The 25,479-nt window shown below is 35.9% G+C and overlaps 1 protein-coding gene across 1 annotated transcript; it reads right to left on the bottom strand.

The window, feature by feature from the left end:
* Nucleotides 1-4,282: 4,282 nt before the first annotated feature.
* Nucleotides 4,283-24,702, bottom strand: LOC117101887 (deleted in malignant brain tumors 1 protein-like). The gene is made up of 15 exons (XM_033242004.1): nucleotides 24,526-24,702; nucleotides 23,437-23,517; nucleotides 22,365-22,580; nucleotides 22,033-22,152; nucleotides 20,916-20,996; nucleotides 20,220-20,429; nucleotides 18,596-18,628; nucleotides 17,848-18,219; nucleotides 12,781-13,257; nucleotides 12,028-12,312; nucleotides 10,561-10,881; nucleotides 7,643-7,969; nucleotides 6,712-7,041; nucleotides 5,748-6,077; nucleotides 4,283-4,478 (listed from the first exon to the last, which is right to left on the bottom strand). Exons 1-15 carry the CDS (start codon nucleotides 24,698-24,700, stop codon nucleotides 4,465-4,467), a joined length of 3,372 nt encoding a protein of 1,123 aa, XP_033097895.1. The 5' UTR covers nucleotides 24,701-24,702; the 3' UTR covers nucleotides 4,283-4,464.
* Between the last annotated feature and the right edge of the window lie 777 nt (nucleotides 24,703-25,479).

Genomic DNA, 25,479 nt, shown 5'->3' with positions numbered 1-25,479 from the left:
AAAATATATATACAGTATGTAAATCATGATATAATAGAGATAACTCTAAATCGTCTTAATACTATAAATATATATAAATTATATTATATATTATATATAAAGTTTGTTCAGGAAAATCTTTATCAGCCATTTTTACATGTACATAGTTAACAGAGATTTTTCTAATAAGATTAGCCGTCTCGTAGTTTCAACAAGAAATCATGATAATGGATGACGAAGTTTAAGAAGGCATAATTATAAACAACAAATCCAGGATATTATTACAGTACGTAGGCCTGTGGAATTCAATACGTGAATTCGAATAAAAACTTAATGTTTCATAATATTCACTGCACTAGATAGTTCAAATTATTATTTTATGTCTTGAATATGCACAAGTGAAACAACTAAAACGATTTATGTGCTTTCTGCTGCAAAATAACAACTGGAATAGATCTATCGATTACGTTTGCAAGACCCGTGTACTTAATTGTTATGTATAAGTGTTTTACGATTACATTAGGCCTATGTGTTGATACTGTTTCTTTCCAACCGCTCAATAGAATAGTTTGATTTGACTTATGCAAACGAATAAATTAAGCATTTGAAATACAGAATAAATATGTGTTATGTTATGTTATGTTATTGAATATTTACACTATTATTACAATGTTATTAACTCTGGAAAGAACAATCGTGATAGTACCGTTAGTCTACATGTAGGGTTCCCGTGTTCCAAAATTAATTACTCAATACAGAAGCTAATCTAAGCGAATACAAGACTTATCTAGAGGTTTTCATACCCATAGAATTCAATAAAAGCATTTTCAAATCTATATGACGTCATTTTTGTACTTTTTTCTGATTGGACGATGTCAGTTTTCATTGTAATACCAAAACAAGTTAATATTGCAATGATTTTTGAAATGTTTAAGGAGGTTTGGTACAAAAGAACTTCTGTGGGAAACTTTTTGTATTTTCCATGACGTCATCAAAATACATTTTTCTGATTAGACGGGGCCGAAAGTGTTTTAGGCATAGGCCAACATTTAAATTTCTATTGTTAATCTTACAGTGAATATAAATGTTTTTTTCTTAATAAATCGAAATCAAAATTCATAATAATACCAGACAACCTAATTTTACATTTATTAAATGTAAAATCTGTTTGCATCTGAGATTCCATGGAATTTATCAGACATTAGGCCTACACCAATGTCATGATAATATATTCATTCCGTCCTCAATCATATTAGGCCTATATTGTAAAAGTATCGATAATGGTCGTTTTATGTTTTTTTGATAATTCTCAGTGAACGAGGAGGCTTTGAAGAGGAACTTTTGCGCCAGCAGGGGAGATAAACTACAATTCGTCAGAAAGAATTAAAATGTGTATTTTCTACATATTAGTAGATTCTAAAATCGATTCTTGAACGCCCATTGCAATGCTGCATAAAGAAGTTCAGTGCGTACATTTTATGTCAACATCTCTTGTACTTTACCCTTGTTTGAACTCTCTGAAAAGATCCTCCTATACTTCGATAGGACGTCCCGGTTTGGGTTGTTTTAAAGTCTCTTTTGGGTTTTCTGCTGGTGTGGAAAAAAATATCTCTGTTCTGTGTCAAAACATTAATAACTTCATCAGAAAATGGAATCCTGTTGTCAAGCCACCAGTTATTTTCTTTAGAAACCCGGAAAACACGTGTTTACGTTCTTATAACGTTCTTGGCGAATGTTGTGGTTAGGTATGTCACAAAATAACGTTTACACAACGTGGTAGGAACGTGCAAACGTGAAATTATGTTCAGTATGTATTTATGGTTCTACAAAACTGTAAAGTTATTGTCACGTTATCATAACGTATTAGGGCCTATTTGCTGGGAAGGTCGTACTCGCGTAGTAGCTCATCTCTCCTTAAGTTGAAACAGGAAGCTTTTCAAAACAATTGACGCCTAGATATAGGCCTGCTTGTAGATATCATCTTCATTATGATATATGATATTTGGATTATTAGACTGCTGAAAATTTAATAAAGTATTCTAAACAGCAACAAAATATGAGAAGATTTGCTACTGTTAAATCACGAGCAGTTTGTCAATTTTTGGAGTGCTTTTCCCACGCTTTGCATGAACTGGTTAGATGCGCGTACTTTCCTCTGAATTGCGGTTTGCTCTAATTAAATTGTCTCAAATGTACGAAAACAAGACTGATCAAAGTGCGTCTAGCTCGCGAGGTTGCAAAAAGTAGCAGCTAAATTCGGTACCATCATAAAGCTAAGGCTATAGTGAAGATGGTGATGTAAAAATTAAAGCATGAATCCACTTGAATCTAAACTTTCTCTCCTACTTTTCTAAAAATAGATTTTTAAATATTTTTTCTGTCGTTTTATTATTGATGCAAACTTCAAATTTAAACCAAAACTTTATTTGTGTTCCCCAATTTATATACAAGAAACGTGTACATTTTGAAGTAATTCCGAATTTTCTGTAAGAAAAAAAAAAAAACGTGTTTTGATATAATGTAGTCAATTATAGCATTTGAAATATTTATAGAGAAATTCGTTTAAATGTTAAATATTTTTAGGATAGATTCCATAGGGTATACCCATCTTCAATCATGAGAAAAAAAGTGTAAAAGCCAGTCACCAAAATGGACTTCTGGCCTTGATTTCGCCTTGGCCCAGAGCCGTAGATAGAGAGAGTTTGGCCAACTCGGTTTCACGGGATTCTACTATACGCGCGTGTGATTGGGTGGATCGCAATCACATGACTTACACTTTTGGAGGTATTAAATCTATCTTTTGGTTAATGGTTAGTCTAAGCAGCAAGGTCTAGTTGTCGACTGTACATACTCTTTGATGTTAAATAAAAGTTACACGCCGCCGTCAGAAAAGTTTTATGTTTCTGTGCTAAAAATAACCTTGTTGCCTCTTAAAATATGCTGCCCTCAACGTTATAAATTGTCTTGTCCTTACAACGAATTGTCTTGTCCATACGGCGAGCAAAGATACTAGTATTTCTAGTATCTTAGTATTTCTAGTATCTTTGACGGCGAGTGAATGCCTCTTGTCCTTTACGAGTGTCTTGTCTGTACGGCGAGTGATTAGCCATGTTCTCACGATCACTCCTATCCGATGCAAAGTTAATGAGAAATCCAGTCAAGGTCGCATCAAATTTTATCGTATGTCTACACGAGAGTTATAGAGGATAGTTAGGCCTATAGCGATTATACACTGATATAAAAAAGTTTAAGATTAAAGTTATTTCTATTGATTTCACGATGATGTTTCAATAAAACGAAGACGAATAAACAGAAATTACATTAGGCGAGGGCCTACCTGGGCTAGGCCTGCATTGAATTGGGTAGGCACTGAGGCCATCCCAACTATCGACAAATAAAAGGCAAAATATGTTTATTAACATCCATTTTTTTTCATCTTCACTTGGTTGAGCATTCCGAAAAAGCAAAATAAAACCCTCTGAGTTATTTTTCTCACCTACCCTAAGCCTACCTATTAACATTTAGGAGATTTTCGGCAGTATTTATAACCCGAGCCTTTAAATGTAGTATGCGAGTACGAACGTTGTTCGTGGTTCTTCTTGCTAGTATGTGTAATTGCAGTGGCTAAAGATAAGGCTACCGTATTACCTGTAATTTCAAAATCATGTACGTACAGTATCTCACCGGCGTTCACCGTTTCTCGTTCAGCCGTTCTTATAATTTATATGAAGTTTACAACGAACGGTAATAATATAAATGTGTTCTGTAATGTATTATTTGGATTATTTTTGACAATTATGAAGTTAAAATCAACTCAAAAAGGTAATTTTAAAGATGCTTTGGTTGATATTATGAACAAACTAGGCTTAGTAGAATTGCCTCGAAAACGAGACCGTGGTCAAGCTACAGATGTTATTGCAATCAACATGTGGTAAGTCAATCAACAGAAAGTTCTGTCGGATGAGAGCCTTGCCAATCCGGTCATTTGTCGGTGTTAGCTTGCTGGGTGCATGAAGCGCTTGCTTTTTATCAGGTGACCCCATTCATACGGTCGGTGTCAGCCTCATAACAAGCGCTTGTTCGATAACTACGATATCACCGGTGTAACTTAAACCGTTGGAACACGGCTTGTCCTTACGGCAATTTGTATTGCCCTTACGGCAGTTTGTATAGTCCTTACGGCAATTTTTATTGTCCTTACTGCGTGGGAGTAGGATTCTTCGTACGCCAATGTTTGTCTATTTTGGCCCTGATGGCCGCCCATATTATATGACGTCACACAATTATAGAAAGTCACAAGATGTTGATGTAAAGAGAAAACTATTATTTCCTTTATTTAGTTAAATTCAGATCAAGAAAAATCACCAAAAAGAAACCCAAGTAATAATAAATGTTAACAATATTTGTTTTGCAATACACATCCGATAGTCAGTTAAGTGCATAATAGCGGTAACGAAGTTCCATGTTGAACCACATAATCATTCCCTATATGCGAGCACCTAAAAGACAAAATATAATTTAATATCAACATAAAAGTGCAGTATAATTAATCATTCATATTTTTATGGTAACTATTAATACTGCTATTATTCAATAGAAGTTATATATAAAGTATAAAATATTTATACATTTGTTTATATTATATAAACATATTATAATACTGTGTAACGGTTACAAATACTCAGATATGTACACTTTTAAGAACTAAAACGTTTAAGAATATTTCGACTACTTCGATCCTTTAGCCTTTGTCAACGCTTGATATAAAATACACTAAATAAACATCTAATACTGTACATATCAGCGTAGTTAAGTTTCATTTAAAAGAGAAGAAAGAGGAAAAGAAAGCCAAATAATTTATTGTAATTTGGTGATCCGCTTCACAAGCGGATCACCTCTTGTTATTGTCAGAGATCATCATCATCGTCATCATCATCATCTCTTTTTTATTCTCATTTTCTCCCCATTTCTTGTTATCTCAAAATTGCTACGAGTTACGCACACGGTTGCTTCATCGATCATTTTGGCTTCTCCTGGAATAGTCACGGTAAGGTTTTCAAGGTGACCAGTCATCATGCGTGACGTCAGCTACACGCAATTTTGCGTTTTTACATTATCGATCATAACAGCCTAACCAATTGAAATTTCGAAATCGTATTAAGTGAGCATTAATTTCGGGTTAATGTTGAATGTAATGTACCCTAATTTTACGTGTGCGCTTCATAACGCGCGCGTACGCATGCGTCAAAATTTCAAAGTTTTCGAAATCACTTTTTCACTAAGTTAGAGCACGTTTCAGGTCATTTTGGCTTTTTAGTGTGCGCGTACGCGTGCGTCAAAATTTATATATGCTTAAAATCGTGAATATTTTTAATCAGTTATAGCTCCTTATGATGAAATGTGACCCCCAATTTTTATTACACATTCTGAAAGCACATGAGTTGTAGGTATGATTGTATAGATCATTATGGCTGATCGGACATTGTGACGTCATCATATTGCCATTTGAATTCAAAAGTCCCTTACCAACAGGCGTTTGTCAATAAGAGTTGATACATGTATCTCATATCAGGAGTCAACAGTTTGTGACATTACCGTGCGCGTACACATGAGTAAATCTTTTAACATGCTCCTAATTCTTTTTTTAAAAAAAACTGAATTAGCGTATACTTTAGCCCATTTTCAGCATTTAAAGTTTAAATATATGTTTTATATGTATATGTACATGAACTACTATCTGCGATAAAACAGATATCACAGCTACGTACCGGTACCAGTACACCTGACACCTGCGTCTTCGCTGTGGGCACAGTTGTGCACTCCTATGCCATTGTTTGCGCAGCTATCAAGACTTGATTCTGAACCACTGCAGCCAACATTGTCCAGCAGAATATCGCCTGACCCTTGTCCAAACCCGGCATACGAGACAGCCTCTGTAGCTCTACCCAGGCCTAGAGCTCTGCATACAACATGAGCGTCGTTTATATCCCAGGCATCATCGCATACAGTACCTGATCGTCCATTAATGGTTACTTCAACTCGCCCTTCATTGCTGTTACCTCCACCGACAAGTCTTATATTTGGGTTAGGTTGCGAACCTGTTAAAATGATAACGATAATAATGATAATAAAATTAATAAAATGATGTTTCCTATGATAATTCTGTTTTTGATTTAATACATATATATTTTGGAATACAGTGGGAATGGTGGTTCTAGGTCTGCTTGGTCAGCGAGTGCAGCACAGTAGAATATAAAACTGTTTTAAGGCCAGGATCTTACTTGACTTGTCATCATTTATGTGATGGATGGTACTTGTTTAGGAAATACATAAATAAAAAACATGGTCAAGAATTTAGCCTCAAATGTTAAGTAATTTTTGTTGGTTACGCACCACTGACTTTGGGCTGTCACTTCGACATGTCTACCGATTCGTGGAAAAGGCGACATAACATAAATAAAACATCGAAACATTGAGAGGAGACAGTCTCCACGAGTATTAACTCACAGCCTCCTTATATCACTAAGGTAGAACATGTTGTTTGCCCTTCGCATAGTCATCATTATATATAATTTTTTAAGCTAATACGCATATTTATCATATTATAATTATCAGAATAGGATAAGGTCACAAAGGAACTAACAATATATACTGTATACATACAATATATGTTTTATATGTATATGTACATAAACTACTATTTGCGATAAAACAGATATCACAGCTACGTACCGGTACCAGTACACCTGACACCTGCGTCTTCGCTGTGGGCGCAGTTGTGCACTCCTATGCCATTGTTTGCGCAGCTAGCAAGACTTGATTCTGAACCACTGCAGCCAACATTGTCCAGGAGAATATCGCCTGACCCTTGTCCAAACCCGGCATACGAGACAGCCTCTGTAGCTCTACCCAGGCCTAGAGCTCTGCATACAACATGAGCGTCGTTTATATCCCAGGCATCATCACATACAGTACCTGATCGTCCACCAATGGTTACTTCAACTCGCCCTTCATTGCTGTTACCTCCACCGACAAGTCTTATATCTGAGTTAGGTTGCGAACCTGTTAAAAGGATAACGATAATAATGATAATAAAATTAATAAAATGATGTTTCCTATGATAATTCTGTTTTTGATTTAATACATATATATTTTGGAATGGAATGGTGGTTCTAGGTCTGCTTGGTCAGCGAGTGTGGCACAGTAGAAGAAACTGTGGTAAGGCCAGGATCTTACATTTACAATATGTGATAGATGGTACTTGTTTAGGTAATACCACATTACGAAATCACTGGGTGGTCAAGCTTAGAAAGCAACCAATTAGAAATAATTATATAAGAATTAGGGAGGTTCTATTCATCTGTAGTATAATAAACATAGTATTCTTAATTGTGTTTAATTTAGAATTTGTGCCTTCTCGGCAGTCAGTTACACTGTCTTCAAACTATACCAAATAAAGTCTGAGTTACACTAAAGATTTTGTGTGGGCACTTTTATTTGTTTTGGTAATAACATTAATAAAATGATAGTATCAATTATCAAATTGTCCATTTTAAAGAATAAGTCGAGTAGAAAAGATTTGTTCAATAATATAACAATTATTCTTCTTTCACTTAGGCCTACGTTATACAGGAAAGTCGGGACCGATTTTTTTAATACTCACCACTACCAGTACAAATGACGCTTGCATCCTCGTGATGACCGCAATTATGTCTTCGAAGTCCAATGTTAGGGCAACTAACAATATCGGACTCAGTTCCAAGACACCTGACATCATCAAGCATAATCGTTCCAGACCCTTGTCCAAAATGTGCCCTCTGCGGGGCTTCTCTTGCGTCTCCTAAACTTAGTTGTCTGCAGACAACTCTAGCGTCACTTATGTCCCAGTAGTCATCACAAACTGTACCCCACTCTCCGTCCGCGTATACTTCAACTCGCCCTTCGTTGTCACTTCCACCGACAAGTCTTACTGGTGGGTCGGGTGGCGTATCTGTTATAAAGATGATGATGATAGTATTATATAATAATTAGTCAAATTTTCAACCTATTATTTAATTAAATTTATATCCAATGGCTTAACGCATGGGCTCTAGGGGAGCGAAGCCCCAGGGCCTCAAGTCCAAAAGGGGCCCGGAGTGGTCCCTTCTACCTTCTACTAATATACAGCATTGTAACAAAGTCTTGACATTACGATCCAGTAGAAGACACCTAAGACTAGCATATAAAAACAATGCAAATCCTGGTTTTTAACTGACGATTGTCGTATTTGAACTCCCATGGCAATACTTCGTTTATAGGCCTAATAATTAGTGGTCTATATCAATTTCTGACGCAAAAGTAAATTAATACTACAATTCACAGAGTACTCAATTCAAAATATTATAGTAATAATAATAATAATAATAATACAGGCTAATATTCTTCTGTAATGTTTCCAAAACACCCCAAAAAGAAAGGTGGGTGGGGGTCCTCCCCGGGAAAATTTTGACTCTTAGATGAGCCTTCCCTTCTTCTGAAGTGTCTTTTAATGACTTTTCTTTAAAAATTGAAGGTTTTCTTATTACAGTAAATGTAAATAGGCCTTTTATGTGTGTACCGATATAGGTCTAAATACAGAATATAAAAATGGGTAGTTGCATACGTATTCTTTTTTCCAATGAGCTTTCCAGACTTCTGAGGTGTCTTTTAATGACTTTTAAGTTCTTCAAGGTTGAAGGTTTCCCCCTCTTGAAAACGGTCAGGTAAACTTTCCCATTCTTATTACAGTAAATAGGCCTATGTGTGTGTATATACATAACAAAAAAATTGAGTAGTTGCACATGTATTCTTTTTTCCATGAATCGATGAGCCCCAAAGAGAACGGGGAGTCGGGACAATTTTGATTCCTAGATGGCAGGAAATGAGCTTTCCCGACTTCTGAGGTGTCTTTTAATGATTATAAGTCATTAAAAGTTCAGGTTTTCCCCCTCTTGAAAACGATTCAATGAATCGATGAATCCCAAAGAGAAAGTGGGGTCCAGGTACTCTTGGGAAAATTTTGATTCCTAGCTGGCGGGAAATGAGCTTTCCTGATTTCTGAAGTGCATTTTAATGACTTTGAAGTTCTTCAAAATTTAAGGTTTACCCCTCTTGAAAATGGTCAGCTAATTGTTTCCCATTCTTATTACATAGCCTATTATCTGTCTACCGGTATATACTGTAAAAAAGTTGAGTAGTTTCATACATATTCTTTTTTTTCCATGAATCGATGAACACCAATGGGGTCAGGACCCCTTGACCCCCTCCAGATTCGCCAATGATTACTATAAATACAAGTTAGTTGGCCACCTCAACACGCGCCATGGCAGCAGCGTAATTAATCAATCGACCTTTCCAATGAGCCCCCTGATTATTGTTGCTAAACTTGTGCGTTTGTGGGACAACACGTGTGTCTAGATACCCGCGTATTTCTGAGACTATTCGGATTGGTCAGTTGTCAAGTTTGATTGACACACTGGAAAGGCCCATTGAGGCATCGGAATTAAGTTCTTCATATAAACATACATTATAAAGTTATATTTACATTGTGTTCCTATTCGAGCGCTTTTATTATTATCTAGTTGTTTGTATGTATAATATATATAGTACCGTAATAAGTACCGTATGATTCAAGATCATCAGGAGGAGTGCTCAAACCAAGTTTATATAGTTAAATGATTCACAAAAAATATAAACTTGTTTACTTCATACTTTTTTATTTGAAAATATATTGAAAGATAGGATAGGATTAAAGTAAGGATATGATTAGAATAAGGTTATTCTTGGCACGCGATGACAATTAAACCAAAATTCAGGTTGACGTCAACAAATTAGTTGGCCCAAGTTGGCCTATTAAATGCCTTAGTTGTGAGGGACCTCAGCACGAGCCATTGGATTGGATTGGATAATAATACAGTGCTCAAATACACAGGAACATGATGTCATAAATCGTATCGAACATAGCTCATTAACAAAAGTTCCTTATTAGTTATATGGGAAAGGGATCTCTGGTGGTACAGAAACTGAACCTGCAATCTCTCACGGCGAGCATCATACTGTTTAGACCACAGAGGGCCGTACGGATCTAAGACAACTTGAGGGCTCACACATTGTGGAGCGAACTTTATTCTAAGCTCCGTAACAGCTTAGGTACAGTAGCAGCTGGTAAAATCATAGGAAATAATACTAAATCAAGTGTTTGCTGCTTTGGCGAGTGTCGTCGTTTAACCACATACCCACATGCCCATACGGCACTATTACGGATTTAAGACCACTTTCTCTCCCTTCATACAACTTATATTGAGCATATGTATCCCTTATACACCAGAAAAAAAAATAAACGCCTCACTCGAATAAACTCTCCCTGAAAAACTTCCCAACGCGTTTATTCGAATAAGTACAGTATTATAATAAATATAATACCGTACTTATTCGAATAGATACGATATTATATTTACTGTATATACACAATATATAATGTTATTACACTGGGATTTACAGTAGCAGTGTTTAAAGTCATGCATAAACTAATACCGCGATAAAATAGATATCACAGCAACGTACCGGTACCAATACAGATGACACCTGCGTCTTCACTGTGAGCACAGTTGTGCACTCCTATTCCAATGTTTGAGCAATCAATAAGTCTTGATTCTGTACCGCCGCAGCCAACATTGTCCAGGAGAATTTCGCCTGACCCTTGTCCAAACCTGGCTTGCGAGACAGCCTCTCTTGCTCTGCCTAGGCCTAGTTCTCTGCATACTACATGAGCGTCATTGATATCCCAAGCATCATCGCATACCGTACCAGATTGTCCATTAATTGTTATTTCAACACGACCTTCGAGTTCTGAGCCTCCTCCAACAAGTCGAATATCTGTATTACCTGGTCAATGATCATTAATAAATCAATAAATCAATCAACAAGCCAGTCAATCAATCAATCAATCACTCAGTCAAACAAATAATCAATCTATTAATTACGCAATTTACTAAGTTACAAACAATTGCTTTTCCACTAGACACAACAAACAGTGGGTTAATATTTTTAATATCCACAAAAAGACGGGTGTGTTACACTATGTCTGCAGACTTCTGAAGTTCTACGGAACATCTGCAGTTGCTACTGAAATTTTGCCAACAAATGTAATACGTATTACGGAAATAGACAATACTACGGAAATGTATCATTTTTCCTAGGTCCAGAAATATTATATGTTTACACATTGTATAACGTCCAGGAGCCTGGGTTTTCTATCAGGACATTTGGTTACATCATCCTTAAGGTCCCTAGACCACTCACACTTGTTACATTACTAATAAATTATTGTAAAACCCAAGAAAAGTGACCTGTTAATTTGGATCCTGTCCAGTTTGTTTGAAAATCCACAGCTGTAATTATACTGTACCTGCAATTTTTAGCAAACCAATATTTCGCACTCAAGGCACGTTACACTTTTTTTTATAAGAACACATTTTATAAGAATATTGAGGCTGAAATTGCCTAAGAATTAAGAACAAAATAAGAACAAATTGAGGCTGAGGTAAAATGTCGAATGAGGTTTTTATAAAAAATAAATAAAATAAAATAAAACCAACATATCTTATCCGTACCGTATTTTCATTAGGTGTGACTATGTAATACCCTTTTTTAATACCCTTTCTAATACAATACAGTAATATACGGTTGTACAATAACAATTGTTCACGTTTGTAAAGTGTGTATAAACTAAGAATAAAATAAAAACATTTTGAATCTGAAATTGGCAAAAAAAATAAGACAACTGAGCCTGGGCAAAATTTTACTGGTTCTTATTTTAAAAAAGTGTATTAGGTGTATGGAAATTGTTCCGTTACTACTGAAATTTGAAGGCAAAGTTACTTACAACGCATTTTACTAACTTGAGAAGTCTGTTTCTGAGTCTGACACGTTCTTTGGATTAATTGCAGTGTGTCAGAGGTGACATATGTACCTCGGTTAAAGTTGTGTGAAAAGGTTTCTACACAATATCTTAAAATTCGTTGTACTTACAAGAACAGATGACACTTGCATCTTCATGATGTCCACAATTATGACGTTCAGTGTGAGAACAATCAAATATACTTGACTCGGTTCCACCACACCTGACATCATCTAAAATGATATCGCCACTACCTACGCCGAACCTAGCTTGCATTGGGGCTCCTAGTGCTCCTTCTGTGAATCCCAGGTACCTGCAGACGACGTTGGCGTCTTCCATGCTCCAGTAGTCATCACACACTGTTCCCCATCTTCCTTCCGACCAGACTTCAACACGGCCTTCGCATTCGCGTGAGATATATATATATATATATATATATATATATATATATATATATATATATATATATATATATATATTGACCATTAATAAATATAGGCCTATGTAGAATTGAATTAAAATATGTCGAGTAACTTTGCCTAATTACCGTATAAGCAAAGACGCTATTAAAATAATAATAATCGATATTGTACATCTTTACCCCATTAAATACATAATTATCATAATAAACAGGTCAAGCGGTGAATCACTTGTGAATGCTCAGTACGTGAATGCTGGGTTTTTATTTAATTATTTGTTTCTCTCACGTTTGAACTTGTACAAAGGGAAAAGGGAGTCACGTCCCTGTAGCCAAGGGATCCTTTGCACACATGCAAAAATAGAAACAAAAGAGAGCATAATCAAAAGATGAGAACAGTAATTTACAATTAATTAGACAGCAACTCAGAAATTAAATGGATTTTGAAAAGGATTCGAAATAATGCTGTCAAGCCGAATCTCGAGCTCGTTCCAAATTGCGGAAGCGGAATTGAAAAAAGAAAAAAAACGTATGTGCGTTGCATCTGGCAAACCTATGCAGAAGAAAGGAAAACCTACTATTAGCGTTAACTTACTATTACAAATAACACCTGCATCCTCCGAGTGGGCGCAGTTGTGTCTTCCAATTCCCAGATTGCCACAAGCCAATAAATCGGATTCTGTGCCAGAGCAGGCGACGTCGTCCAGTAAAATAGGAACGTCTCCTTCTCCAAATCGGGCACTTTGCGGAGCGTCCTGTGCACCGTGAGTGTACCCTAGCTGTCTACAAACTACGTTAGCATCATTGATATCCCAACTGTCATCACATACTGTGCCCCAATAATGGTTGACGTAAATCTCAACTCTTCCTTCACTGTCACTGCTTCCACCAACAAGTCTAATGTGCGGTTGATCGGCCGCAGGACCAGGTTCAGCGTCCCCAGCTACAAATAAAACAACACATTAATATGTCGTAAATGAAACATTTCATTTCTACGGCAGAATATTGCTGCCAAAGTAAAAAATATTTTTTGCCTTTATCTCGTATGTACGGAATGGAATGGAATGGATTTATGGAATGAATTTATTCGGTGTAAACACCAAGGATAGCCCACGAAAGTCTAGAAGAAGACTTATTTCCGGTGGGGTCCTTCTGGTACGAGATAATTAAAGCCGTACGCAGGCCTGGCCGTACGTACAAAGATAATGATAATTAGGTAGTTTCCGCCGCACGACGTTAACCTTAACTTTAAAGTTAGTACCCAACATGCAACGCGATAGCTCCGCCCAGAGCCATAGATAGAAAGAGTTGCGACATTTAGAATTTTTAGAAGCCATTCTGTGTCCAACGCGATGCGCGTTCTGTGTCCAACGCGATGTGCGTTCCTGTGTATTATAGTATTGTATACATGTTGTTCATGTTATTTAATTTATGTAAGAAAAACGATAGTAAAAAAACAAAATATCCTAGTATTTTTCCTTGAATTTTGCACAGAGAAATAATAAGTGATTTTCGAGACTATAATCAAATAAAAAAATGATATACAATAAAATTGATATATAATAAAAATCACTCTTATTATTTTTAGTAAAAAAAATATTCAAATAGTATATGTCGAGTGGGCCTCATCATTTTCGTTCGCAAATTAAGAGTATAGGCCTACACCGAATTATCACTGTCAGAAAATTATTGTTTAAAAAGTAAAGGGCAATCCTTTGTCTCCATAATTCATTGATCTTGTTACCGTATCCTGCCTGCTTTATCAAAATCAGTGTTGGCAGTCCAATATTAAATAGCCAGTATCATTACATTTAGACTTGGTCGGCTTTACCGATTTCAATGACCCGTAAATAGGGTATCTAGATTGTTGGTCTTTAAATTTGAATATGAGCGGGCCCTATACAAATCTTATGTTATTAATTTGATTATTATAATTTATAAATTTTAAAATAGTATAGGTCAGTTGGCCGCAATACATAAACTGATATTGTGTAGGCCTAAAGTAAAGAGCAAAACATAACTTTTTTGACAAAGGCAGGTCTTTTCAGTCATAAATAGACGATCCTTTAACAATCCAATTATAATTTCGATAATAATAATAATAATAATAATAATAATAATAATAATAATAATAATAATAATAATAATTCATTGGGAAACTACACTTTTGAAACAGTGGCACACTTCACATGATAAAGGTGCGTCCAAAAAAAAAAATATAATACTTCAAACAGAATACAATACACTAAAGAAAACAAAGTATAAATTGAGTAACCGTCACTCAAGCATTTGACAATCACCCCACCCCTATCCAATACCCACCCTCGTCATAGTATTATATACAATGATACCTCAATACTCATTTCAATCCCCTGAATGACGCTTATTCCATTAAAAGTAAATATAATATATTATACGAAGTAAACAAACTTAAAACTAAAAAGTATTAAAAAAACGACAAAGGAAAATGAATTAAACTTGAAAACAAATACATAAAAATTAAAAACAAATATGTTCAGAATACCGAACATCCCTGAGAGCATACATTTCCCTCATCAATAAAACTAAACCCCTTATTAGCAGAAACAATATTCTAAGTACCGTTATTCTCTCCCCAAAATATGCATTTGCCCCTTCCCCTTAAAAACCTAAGCAACATACATCAAAAATAGTAATGCAGGAAAGAAAAACAACTAAATGAAATTGAAGGCAGTGGTGAACTGAATAGCAGTACTATAAAGCAAAGTTGTAATTTGCATTTAAACATCAAGTGCGCGTCAACCCGCGCAAATATTCGAATTCTAAAGATATATTCACGCTTTTAATATTAAATAGTTATTAATTAAGTAATAACATCATAAACACAATCAAACACGTGAAAATACTGTATAATGTACACATATACTTTGTATGTGTTCATCGGGAAGATTTGGACACAAAAATGGACGGTGTATACCACGTGACTTTCGCAAACCAAGGAGCGGAATGTCGCAACTCTTTTTATATTGTTCTGGCTCCGCCCCTTTTTGTAAACATAACGAAATACGCATGCGCAAACCTGTAACTAACCTATGTTGAGCACGTAAAATCCTGCAATTTATGTACTCCGCAACACAAGATAATAAATTATGACATCATCCGTTAACGTTAAGTTTAACGTCGTGCGGCGAAGACTACCTACTCGTACGTACTTGACATCTATTACGTAAGATATAAATATCTAGTATGAAGCGCCGACTGCTCATTTCCAGACAGTATAGGCTTAGGTATATGCATTATTTATACTCGGATATAATGATAGCACTTTTATACTTTAAAAAGACGACTACTCATGGGGCACGGGGAATATAAAATGTCGAGGGAGGGGGGCTTGCGTGTCTTTGCTCTTAAAACTTAGAGGGGTGCATAATCTCCCTACATAATTTAATGACCGAAGACTGGCCAAGGCTCTATTGTATTCGGTAGTGGTTCCCTTCCCTTACCCTCCACCAACCCCGGACAGGTCGCGGGCGTTACGCCAATGTTTGAAAGGTATCCAGTGGGGTAACGACGAGTCATGTGGCCCAGGGGCGCTGAAAATGTTGGGGGCCCATTGCACATCTGTAAAGTAGACAAAGTCAAGAATATCGTGTGACTATTTTACAATATTATTATCAACTAATATTTTACACACACATTTTAAATTTGAATATTTGCGTACAATGTATAAATTAGGTGTATGCATAAATTAGCTACTGCATGTGCAAATTTGTATAAACCAATCTTGTCCATTTTGACCCTAAACAATAGGGATTACTTTTTCTTTGTTTTTCGTGTATTTTCATCATATATGATTCTATTCCAGCATAACGTGCACTCTCATTTCTAAGTCGTTACTCTATTCATGCTACCACATCAAAGGTCAATATTATAAAAAGAAAATTTTGTTCATTAACATTGCACCGAGAAATAATATTGGGACAATACTGTATACAGCTACTGTTGTCAAATAATTTCTACTGATTTCAAATTATAAAATGAATTTATTTGCTTTGCAAATTATTACTATAATTTTTTGTTCTATTCTGCAGTAACTCATTCTTATGTTATTGTAAATAAAATAAAGAATGATGTCATGGGTGTGCATGAAAACAGGCAAAAAAAAAAAAAAAAAAAAAAAACCCTACAACTGATTTCATATATTATTATAAAATGAATTGTATTATCATTGCAAATTATTACTATAAATGTATTAGATTCTGCAGTAACTCATTCTTATGTTAATGAAAATAAAATACAGAATGTATGTCATCGTTGTATGAAAACGTGCCAAAAACCCCTATTAAGGGACAATTTAATTTTTTTGGTTAGTGTCCTTTGAATATGGATCCCTTTTCAGGAGACACTCCTATTTTAGGGGACACTCATTTAGGTCCTGAAGATGTCCCCTTTATAAGAGTTCTACTATTGGTATTCTCGATTTCCTCACAAATCACAAGCAGTTTGTGAATGATGAGTGCTGGACACATGTTACTAACACTGGTGTACTCCAAGGCACAGTGTTGGCCCTGTTGTTCTTTACGTTAGTCTGTTAGTCTGTTAGTCTGTTAGTCTGGCTTTCAATCTTGTCACACTGATTGTCCAGTAATTGAGTTTGCTGGTGATATTGCATTATTAAGGAAAAGATGATTGTAGCCATTGATGTGTGAAATTGATTGTTGTATACAGTATTGTAATGACAATTATCATAAACTTAATATTACGAAACCTAAGAACTTATTGACTTTCGTAAAAATAACACTGATAATATTGATAATGTCGCTATAAATAACACATGCGTTGAAAGAGTATCGTATACATATAAATAACTCAGGATAGTGTTTGATGACAAATTTAAATGGGGAGATCACATTGATAACTCTTTTATGTATTGCCTTCGTAAAATGAAACAGTTTAAAGTACAAGTGAAATTAGCATTATGTTATATAAAGCAGTGACTTCTACTCTAATCCAAAAGTGGTAGGATTCACTTGCCCAACTCTCACACAAGTCGTCATCTTCACTCCTCTGTTGTCCCTATGGGCATTAAACTATTTAATATCAACTATAGTAGATAGGACACACACACANNNCGCTTCATACTAAATATTTATCTCTTGTACGTATAATTAAGTCATACGTACAAGATATTTATCTCATACGTACGACTTAATAATTTCGTACGTACGACTTAATTGTCTCGTACGTACGAGGTAATGACTTAAAAATATTTTTACGTTGGCAACAATACGCTTCGTTAAATTTCAGTCGTTAAACTTATTTAATCTTTTTATGAAGTAGACCTTTCCGGTGTGGCAATCATACTTAACTGACCAATCAGAACAGCGCTAGGAATACGTGCGCGTCTCAAACACACGTGTTGTCCCACAAACACACGTATTCGTGTATGTTACAACGCGTGGGACCTTAGCAACAATATCCAAGGGGCGGGGCTTAGCAATTCAATTTTCCAATAGAGTATCCACCATTCAAACAGTTAACTACTGTAACTTACTATTACAGACAACACCAGCATCCTCACTGTGAGCGCAGTTGTGTCTACCAATCCCAATATTCGGGCAGTCGACCAGGTTTTCTTCTAAACCAGTGCATGCAACATCGTCTAGAAGGATAGGTACATCACCCTGTCCGAATTCAGCTCGCATAGGAGCACTGGAGGCTAATCCTTGATATCCCATTTGTCTGCAGGCCACAGCTGCATCAAGAATACCCCAGTAATCATCACATACAGTACCCCATCCGCCGTTGGCGAATACTTCGACTCTTCCTTCATTTTCGGAGGCACCTCCGACAAGTCTTATTCCTCGGAGCTCTTCCTGTGCGGCTCTTTCTGCCTCTGCCAATAAACGGGCTGCTTCGGCAGCGGCTATATCAAAATATTTTGAGTATATAAGTATACTTTAGTTTAGATAGTTTAATGTAGTGTAAGATGTTCTGGGCATCCTTACTAACTTGCCTCTTTGGTACTCGGCACTTTTGGGGTTTTTTTTTTTTATTGTTCACGAAAAATAAAGATTTGAGAACAACACATTTGGTGCACTGTTTATTTGTTTAAATATTTTTTAGAGAGAACATGACATTTCAAGCATTAGCTATTTAGCAGATAACAGTACATTTATATTAAATATACACCTGTATGTCATTTCTCAATATAGTATGTAATAATACCTTATCGACGTTCGCATTGGTGGTGTAATAATGATGAAATTAAATTGAACAAAATAAATAAAAGTTGTCCTTACCTGCTTCTCTAGCCGTTATTGTTGCAGCATCAGCTATAAACAAAGATTACAATAGGCCTATATTATTTGTACAGTGTAGGTAATTTAAACGTTGATCTCTAGACTCTATTAGTTTCAATATAAATGGTAATTGTTATTGTCATGATGAAACAGACAACTGGATTTACATCAGGAGAATAAGTATAGGTGTTTTTTGCCCAACCTGACGTAAATGTACCGAATAGGCTACTCCCGCTGTTTACTTGAGCTCGAATTAACCACTGGCCATCGGCTACAAACTCGGTGGTCTAGAGGTATAGTGCCAGGCTGGAGATCATGGTGTGTTTTTTTTTCGTATGTGTTTTTACACGTACTGGTAATCAGTACACGTACTGTATTCAGTACTTTTTCACGTCAGGTTGGGCAAAAATTACACCTGTACTATAAGTTTCAATATTCTAAATCTTAGGGGAGGGTGTCACTACAATCGGGTATGTTTTTTAAATTATGTTTTTGAAGTTTTCTCAATATATTTATCCCCAAATGCTTCTTCAAAATGCGAGAAACAACTAACTTAAAGCCGATATATTGTAATTTAATTTTAGCATAGTTTGAGACAGAAGTCAGTAGAGGGCGCACTATAGTTATGAATACTGAATGCAGTTCCATCACCGGGATGTGAGCCTCTCACTTGCAGGTTATGACCCCGTCAAAAAGAGGTTTTATATAATGCATACATGATCAAAAAAACAAAAGTAATAGTTTACATTCATACATACTATCTTTATTAATTAAAACCTCATTTTTTAAAATTTTTTTTGTATTTCGAAAATGAAAATAGGCCTACGTTACATTTGACTGGTTCATTTCGTTGAGTACGAATTTTCGTTGAGTATTATTTTCATTCGACTGGTTCGTAAAATAGACTTCGTTGACAATGAAAATTAACGTAACCAGAATGCGTTAATCAGCGTTATGCACGTGACCAAAAAAAATATGACCCATTGGTCAGTTTAGCAACAACATTTGCGTTCATAAAATTTAGTTAATAATTTGCGTTAATAATAATTTGCGTTAATAAAATAAAAAATTTGCGTTAATAAAATAAAATTTACCCACATTGAAGTAAAAAAATAATTGTAGGCTAACGGAATTAAAAAACTGGATGAAAACTTTTTTTTTACGAAAAACCCATACTGCCACAATCCGAAACAGCCTTGATTACGCTGCGTGTATTGCGGTAACTATGCAGCCATTTTGTTTTGTCGAGTATTACCAGTTTTCTATTCGACTGGTCGTTGAAGTAGGATTTTACGTAGGTGGGCGTGGTTTAACGAAGAACGACCAGTCGAATACGGCCATTTTCTAGGCATAAACGATACATACATGAATGAGTGTATTCTATCCACATAGTAGTAGTAGTAGGGAGCTTTCGATTTGTGCGGTGACGCTAGAGCGGAATCACTCATGCGTGACCGTCCTACCTGGATACGTAGATTTGGCTAAATATTGCGTTCCAGAATCTACCCGACGTGGTGACCCTAACGTTCTCGCATGCGCAGATGACTTTTAGTGACGTCATTATGTTCTACGCCCTACCGTCGTCGTGCAATCGAAAGCTTCCTAAACGCAATACATAACTTACGTAATCCAAAGACTTCCACTTCACACAGGGTCAAATAGTTGCTGACTGTAACAGAGACATATCGGCCGTTGAGGCTGCACTGTCGACTAATACGTTTGCCGCCACGGACATCAAGGGCAGAAACAGGCTGACCGCATTGTTCGCCAGATTGATTGTCTTCTTCAAGGCTTACACGAACGATAGCATCTAACAGACGATCTTGACAGCAGTCTGGTCGTGAAAATATAAACAGGTAAAATAATAATTATATTAATATAATGTATTATAATATATAATTATATCTGTGTATATACATTCAGCATTTTCATTTGTATCATCATTATCCATAACTTTATCATTACAATTATTATCACATTCGTTATTTGTATAGTTATCATCATACTTAAATCTGTTAAATAGGCCTAAATGATCATCACTATAGAATTCAGATTCAGTTTCAAGTTTGTCATTTTGTCATGAAAATTAATTTTGGTACAAAAACATCAACATTGTCCGTTATCAATGTACCACTCATTAAGTTAGGTCTATACCAGTTCCCCATGGATTTTTTTTTTTACCAGTTCCCCATGGATTTTCTTTTTTTTTTTTTTTGGATCTTTGAATTTTTTTGTCATAAATTCTAGAAACAAAATGTATTGTCGGCCACTGTACAGAAGATTATATGTGTTTTTTTAATGTAGCAAGTAACTAACATACCCACTCTGTTGTAAATTCGTACGTAATTGATGTCAAAGGTCTCTTGGAGGTCAACCATCCACCAACTATTAGGCTCATTCTCTGTTAAAAAGAAAAAAAATATATAATTTGAAAGAAATACTCTCATAATTATGGAACTACAAGGCATTTGAACATCGTTTGCCCTTTAAACTCTCAACAGAGACTATAATGACGTACGGAAAATATGTTCCATTCAGGGGCGCACCTACATATCCCATCGCAAGAAGATAGCGGCGCCAGAGTCTGAAATTTGGGGCGAGGAAATGAGGGGGGGGGGGGGGGGGGGGGGCAAGAAAATTTTCTGGGGGAAAGACTTAAAGAACATCAAGGTCATGGAAGACGAGGTGAATACCAAAATCATCAAATTCATTGGAAGGATTCTAAGGTAATCGCTCTAGTAGTACTAATTGGCACTCAGACGCAGAAGAGGAGCGCTCGAGCAATAAAGATATACAAGCACCATCAATCAATCAATCAATGGATTTATAAGGCGCATAACACAGTTCCACAAGATATTGGATTTGTCATGAGTGTTATTATGGATATCATTATTTTAAAACCACAGATGTTCACTTAGATAATTCCGGTGGAACAACAAAAGTTACGGTTATCATTCTCCTGATACGGTCAGTACAGAGCAATCTCACCGAAACGTCAAGACGCAACGACTAAATAGTACGGTAGTTTTACTTCAGAAACCACATTTTTACACATAGAGTACCAAAAGCCTTATGATTTGTTATTGAGGCTTTCCATCCAACTTTCAAGAAATATTATGTTTGTACACTTACAAAACTGTGTCACATCACAAGCAGTATATTAGTCGTTATACAGTATGCCTATCGTTTTATCACAAAGTGATCACATTCAAAATCTATATCTAGTTTATAGAACAGAATGGGCTTTGCATGATGCCATAACTCAGCCTAATATAGACTGGATAATCTAAATTAGTTCGAGTTTATCGAGTACGCCCCCGAATACACAGAAGTTGATCAATTTGTATTTTTTTATCCCACTCTCAGAGGCGTACAATGCTAAAACGCTGAAACGTATAGGCCTATATAGAAACGACATTCATTTCAGTTATACATACGTGTATGTGTGCAGCTGTTTCGTGAATATTTCCCGGTTAGCATATTATCGATGGCTCTTTGAGCCGCGCCACCCCATCCAATGGAGCTCTGAGTAGCTACCCCGTTGTTCGAGATCAGCACTGTGAAAAAAAAATTAATTGGTAATACAAATATTACTTCAGAACATATAAATTTGAATGTCGAAATTTCGTAACCAGACCCTCCTGAAACCCAGACCCCCCTCCCGGAAACCCATCTCCCTGTACCTTTACCGAGGACACCTCGCAATCCGGACATTCTGATATTGTTATCAAATTGGGTCTATTGTGGTTTCCGTCGGAACTTTACTCACATGTATCGAAAACCTCAACTTCACACAAAGTCAGGTAGTTGTTTACGTTAACGCTAACGTAACGTCCCTGGACGCCTTCATTGCATATTCGGAAAGGGTACCGTACATCGGTAATGTCCTCCATCGTAAATGCTGGACCACATTCTGCGTTGGACATGACGTCTTCATTGTCACCGACACGAACTTGGGCATTATTTAATCGATCACTGCAACAGTCTGAAACGAAAGGATCAGGATTAACTGTAGTTCAGCCTCCCACGTCCTATTCCATCAAGCTCACGATTTAAAATCAAGAACTTGTACTGGTTCATTCCAAAAATGTAAGAGATTGTCTCCCGATGTACTACGAATTCACCACCAGAAAGACCCCACTCAAAATAAGCCTTTGAACTTAGAAGGTTTTCATTTTTCAATTAATTTTTGAGGTCTTTTTAATATTTAATTTTGCCTAAAGACGTTTTTTTTTTTTTTAATCTAATTCATGTCCCCCGCATCTATCGTGTTTAAATATGCATTTACGGCCATCTAGAGGAGCCATATTCCTAATAATTTCTAACCATAGCCACAAACTTGGTGTGTCTTGGGTAGTGTGGACTTTTGTATGTTAAGTGTTTAGCATTTGTTTTTCATAACATTGGCAAGTCTAGGGTGGGGCGTGGGCAGTCCTAATTTACACTAGCTACATGACCAGAACCAATGAACGACTTCTTAAATATAATGTGTTGCATAGCATGGAGTATTAATGCACAGTGTACTGTATGCGATAATAATTATAATGATAATGCACATGTTACATTGTACATTGCTTCTATGAGCTTTACAGGAAAATGATATGGTACCAGTAAGTAATAAGGCTAAATTACTTTTATTTCTTAAATTAATTGATATTAAAACTGCAATGTTATATTAAATAAATAAATAACAAAATGATAATTGTTAATACTACTTTAATGCACTTTTGCATTTGACCTTTTCTGTAGTTTTCTCAGCTCTGCTCACATGTTATAAACATTCTAAATACAGTACTATAAATAAAAATGAACGTTAAACATTGTAACGCACAAAAGCCTACCTCCTCTGTTCTTCAGTCGGACGTAGCGGACAGTTAACGATTGTCCGAGATCAACTCTCCACCAGCTTGGGTTGTCATTTTCTAAAATTAAAGATAAACTCATGAAAGTTATGATTTAACCCCAAGTTACTTAAAGTTAATTGTTGGTCAAATTTATATTGTGTCTCCAGCTGATGTGACACAAAGTGCATGCTAAAATAGCACATCATTATTAAGCATAGGCCCTATGTCTGTATTTTTATTATTTCTAACGTGCTTATTTTTACTATCGTTGTGCCTAATCTAATTTTTTTAAATAAAATCCTGGTTGACATAATTATTTCTAAATTGATGTCCATATTAAGTGGTTACTGTAAATTATATTGATGTACACCAATGAATAAATCCCCATCGTATTAAATATTGTCTTTCTTGTTTATCATTTAATATTTATTTTATTTTATTTTATTTTATTTATTTTTTTTTTTAGCTCTCCTAAAACTATAGGTAACAGTCTCGCGATCAAAACGTATTTGTAGAACATTGTAGCACAAATACGTATTTATAACGTAATTTCCAAATAAATAACGTACAGACCTGTCAAGTCAAGGGTCTCACACTGGCTTGCTTGAGATTTCTTCTGGATTTGCTTGTGCGTGAGACTTGACAGGTCTGAACGTTGCTTCTTCTTGCATGTTCTTACGTATGAATTGATATCTAGCTGCTGTTATTTATTGACTTAAACAGCCGTAGCAGGGTCACCAACGAGCAGGTTAATAGCAAGACCCTCCCATTTATAGCCTACTCTTGGGTGAAGAGAGGCAAACGTAAGTAAAGTGTCTAGCCCAAGGACACAAGCAATGCAACGAGCGTCGGTCTCGAACTCACTAGAGTTCCTACGATTGCATTGCGCCGCCACACGCTCGCTCCTAACGTATAACGTTGTATTGTGCAACGTCGTATTATTTATTTTCTAACAACTTTCACAACATTCGAAAATGCTACAATTACAATACAGGTATGTTTGCTTGATTTTAACGTAGGTAGTTTTACAGATTATCACAGAAGAGGCAGGCAGGTTTAACGGTGAAAATGTACAATATAACTTACGTGTGTGTGTACATGTTCTTTCACTATATCGTGCACGATAATCGCCATCTACCGCCCTTGCTGGCAGTCCTTGCCATCCTAGAGAACTCTGGGCTGCTGGCTTTCCACTCGAAAGCAAGCCTAGAATAATATCCAAAGATATAGAAAAACAATTGTATCTATTAATATTATGCATTGATATTAAAATTAGAATTCTAATAAAGATATATAATATAGGTCTAACATTAAGACAATCCACAAAAAAAGAACTCTTATACACATCTAGATGTGTATAAGAGACAGGTAGTAGAGTGGTTCCCAACCTTTTTTTCGTTCGCGGACACCTCTGGACAGTAAAAAGGCTTCAAGAACCCCATGTCTAAATATACTCTTTGTCCATATCCCCCCAATTGTTTTTTAAATGTATATGGCACTTCTAGGTGGCCGGAAATTGTACTGTCAGACTCAAATTTTTTCAGGTAATTTTCTTTTATTCCGGATTTAATTTTTAATTTCGGTAAATTTTAGGGCGACTCATGCTTGATACTTCTACCAATAGGCCTAAGATTATGGATAGAAGGTGATTCCAAATTACGACATCTGGGATTTTAAAAATCGCCATAGACAAGAAGAAGAAGTGCAGACAGTGAATATAGGGAATTACGCTACCTCAGCCCCACCATGGTTGAGTCTGAGGTACGAAATTGTTATTTTTATGGCACTTCTAGATGGCCGGAAATGACACTGTCAGACTCAAAATTGGAATGTGATATTCTGTTATCCCCCATTTACTTTTAAGCTTGTCAAATTTAACCATGTAAAAACAATAAAAGAGAAAACATGGGAACGAATGTACATTACCTGAGGATCTCTATACTAAATCTTTACATGAAAAATACATAAAATACTAATTTAAAAGATTCTATCAGATCACCAATAAAATATTGGAATTAATATAATGCCAGTTAAAACAAT

This window comes from Anneissia japonica, unplaced genomic scaffold, assembly GCF_011630105.1.
Source record: "Anneissia japonica isolate Jap-2015-1 unplaced genomic scaffold, ASM1163010v1 scaffold4988_len2956909_cov206, whole genome shotgun sequence".
In the NCBI taxonomy this organism is placed as follows: domain Eukaryota; kingdom Metazoa; phylum Echinodermata; class Crinoidea; order Comatulida; family Comatulidae; genus Anneissia; species Anneissia japonica.
The sequence above is the reverse complement of the archived record's forward strand: the minus strand, read 5'-3'. Positions and strand labels throughout refer to the sequence as shown.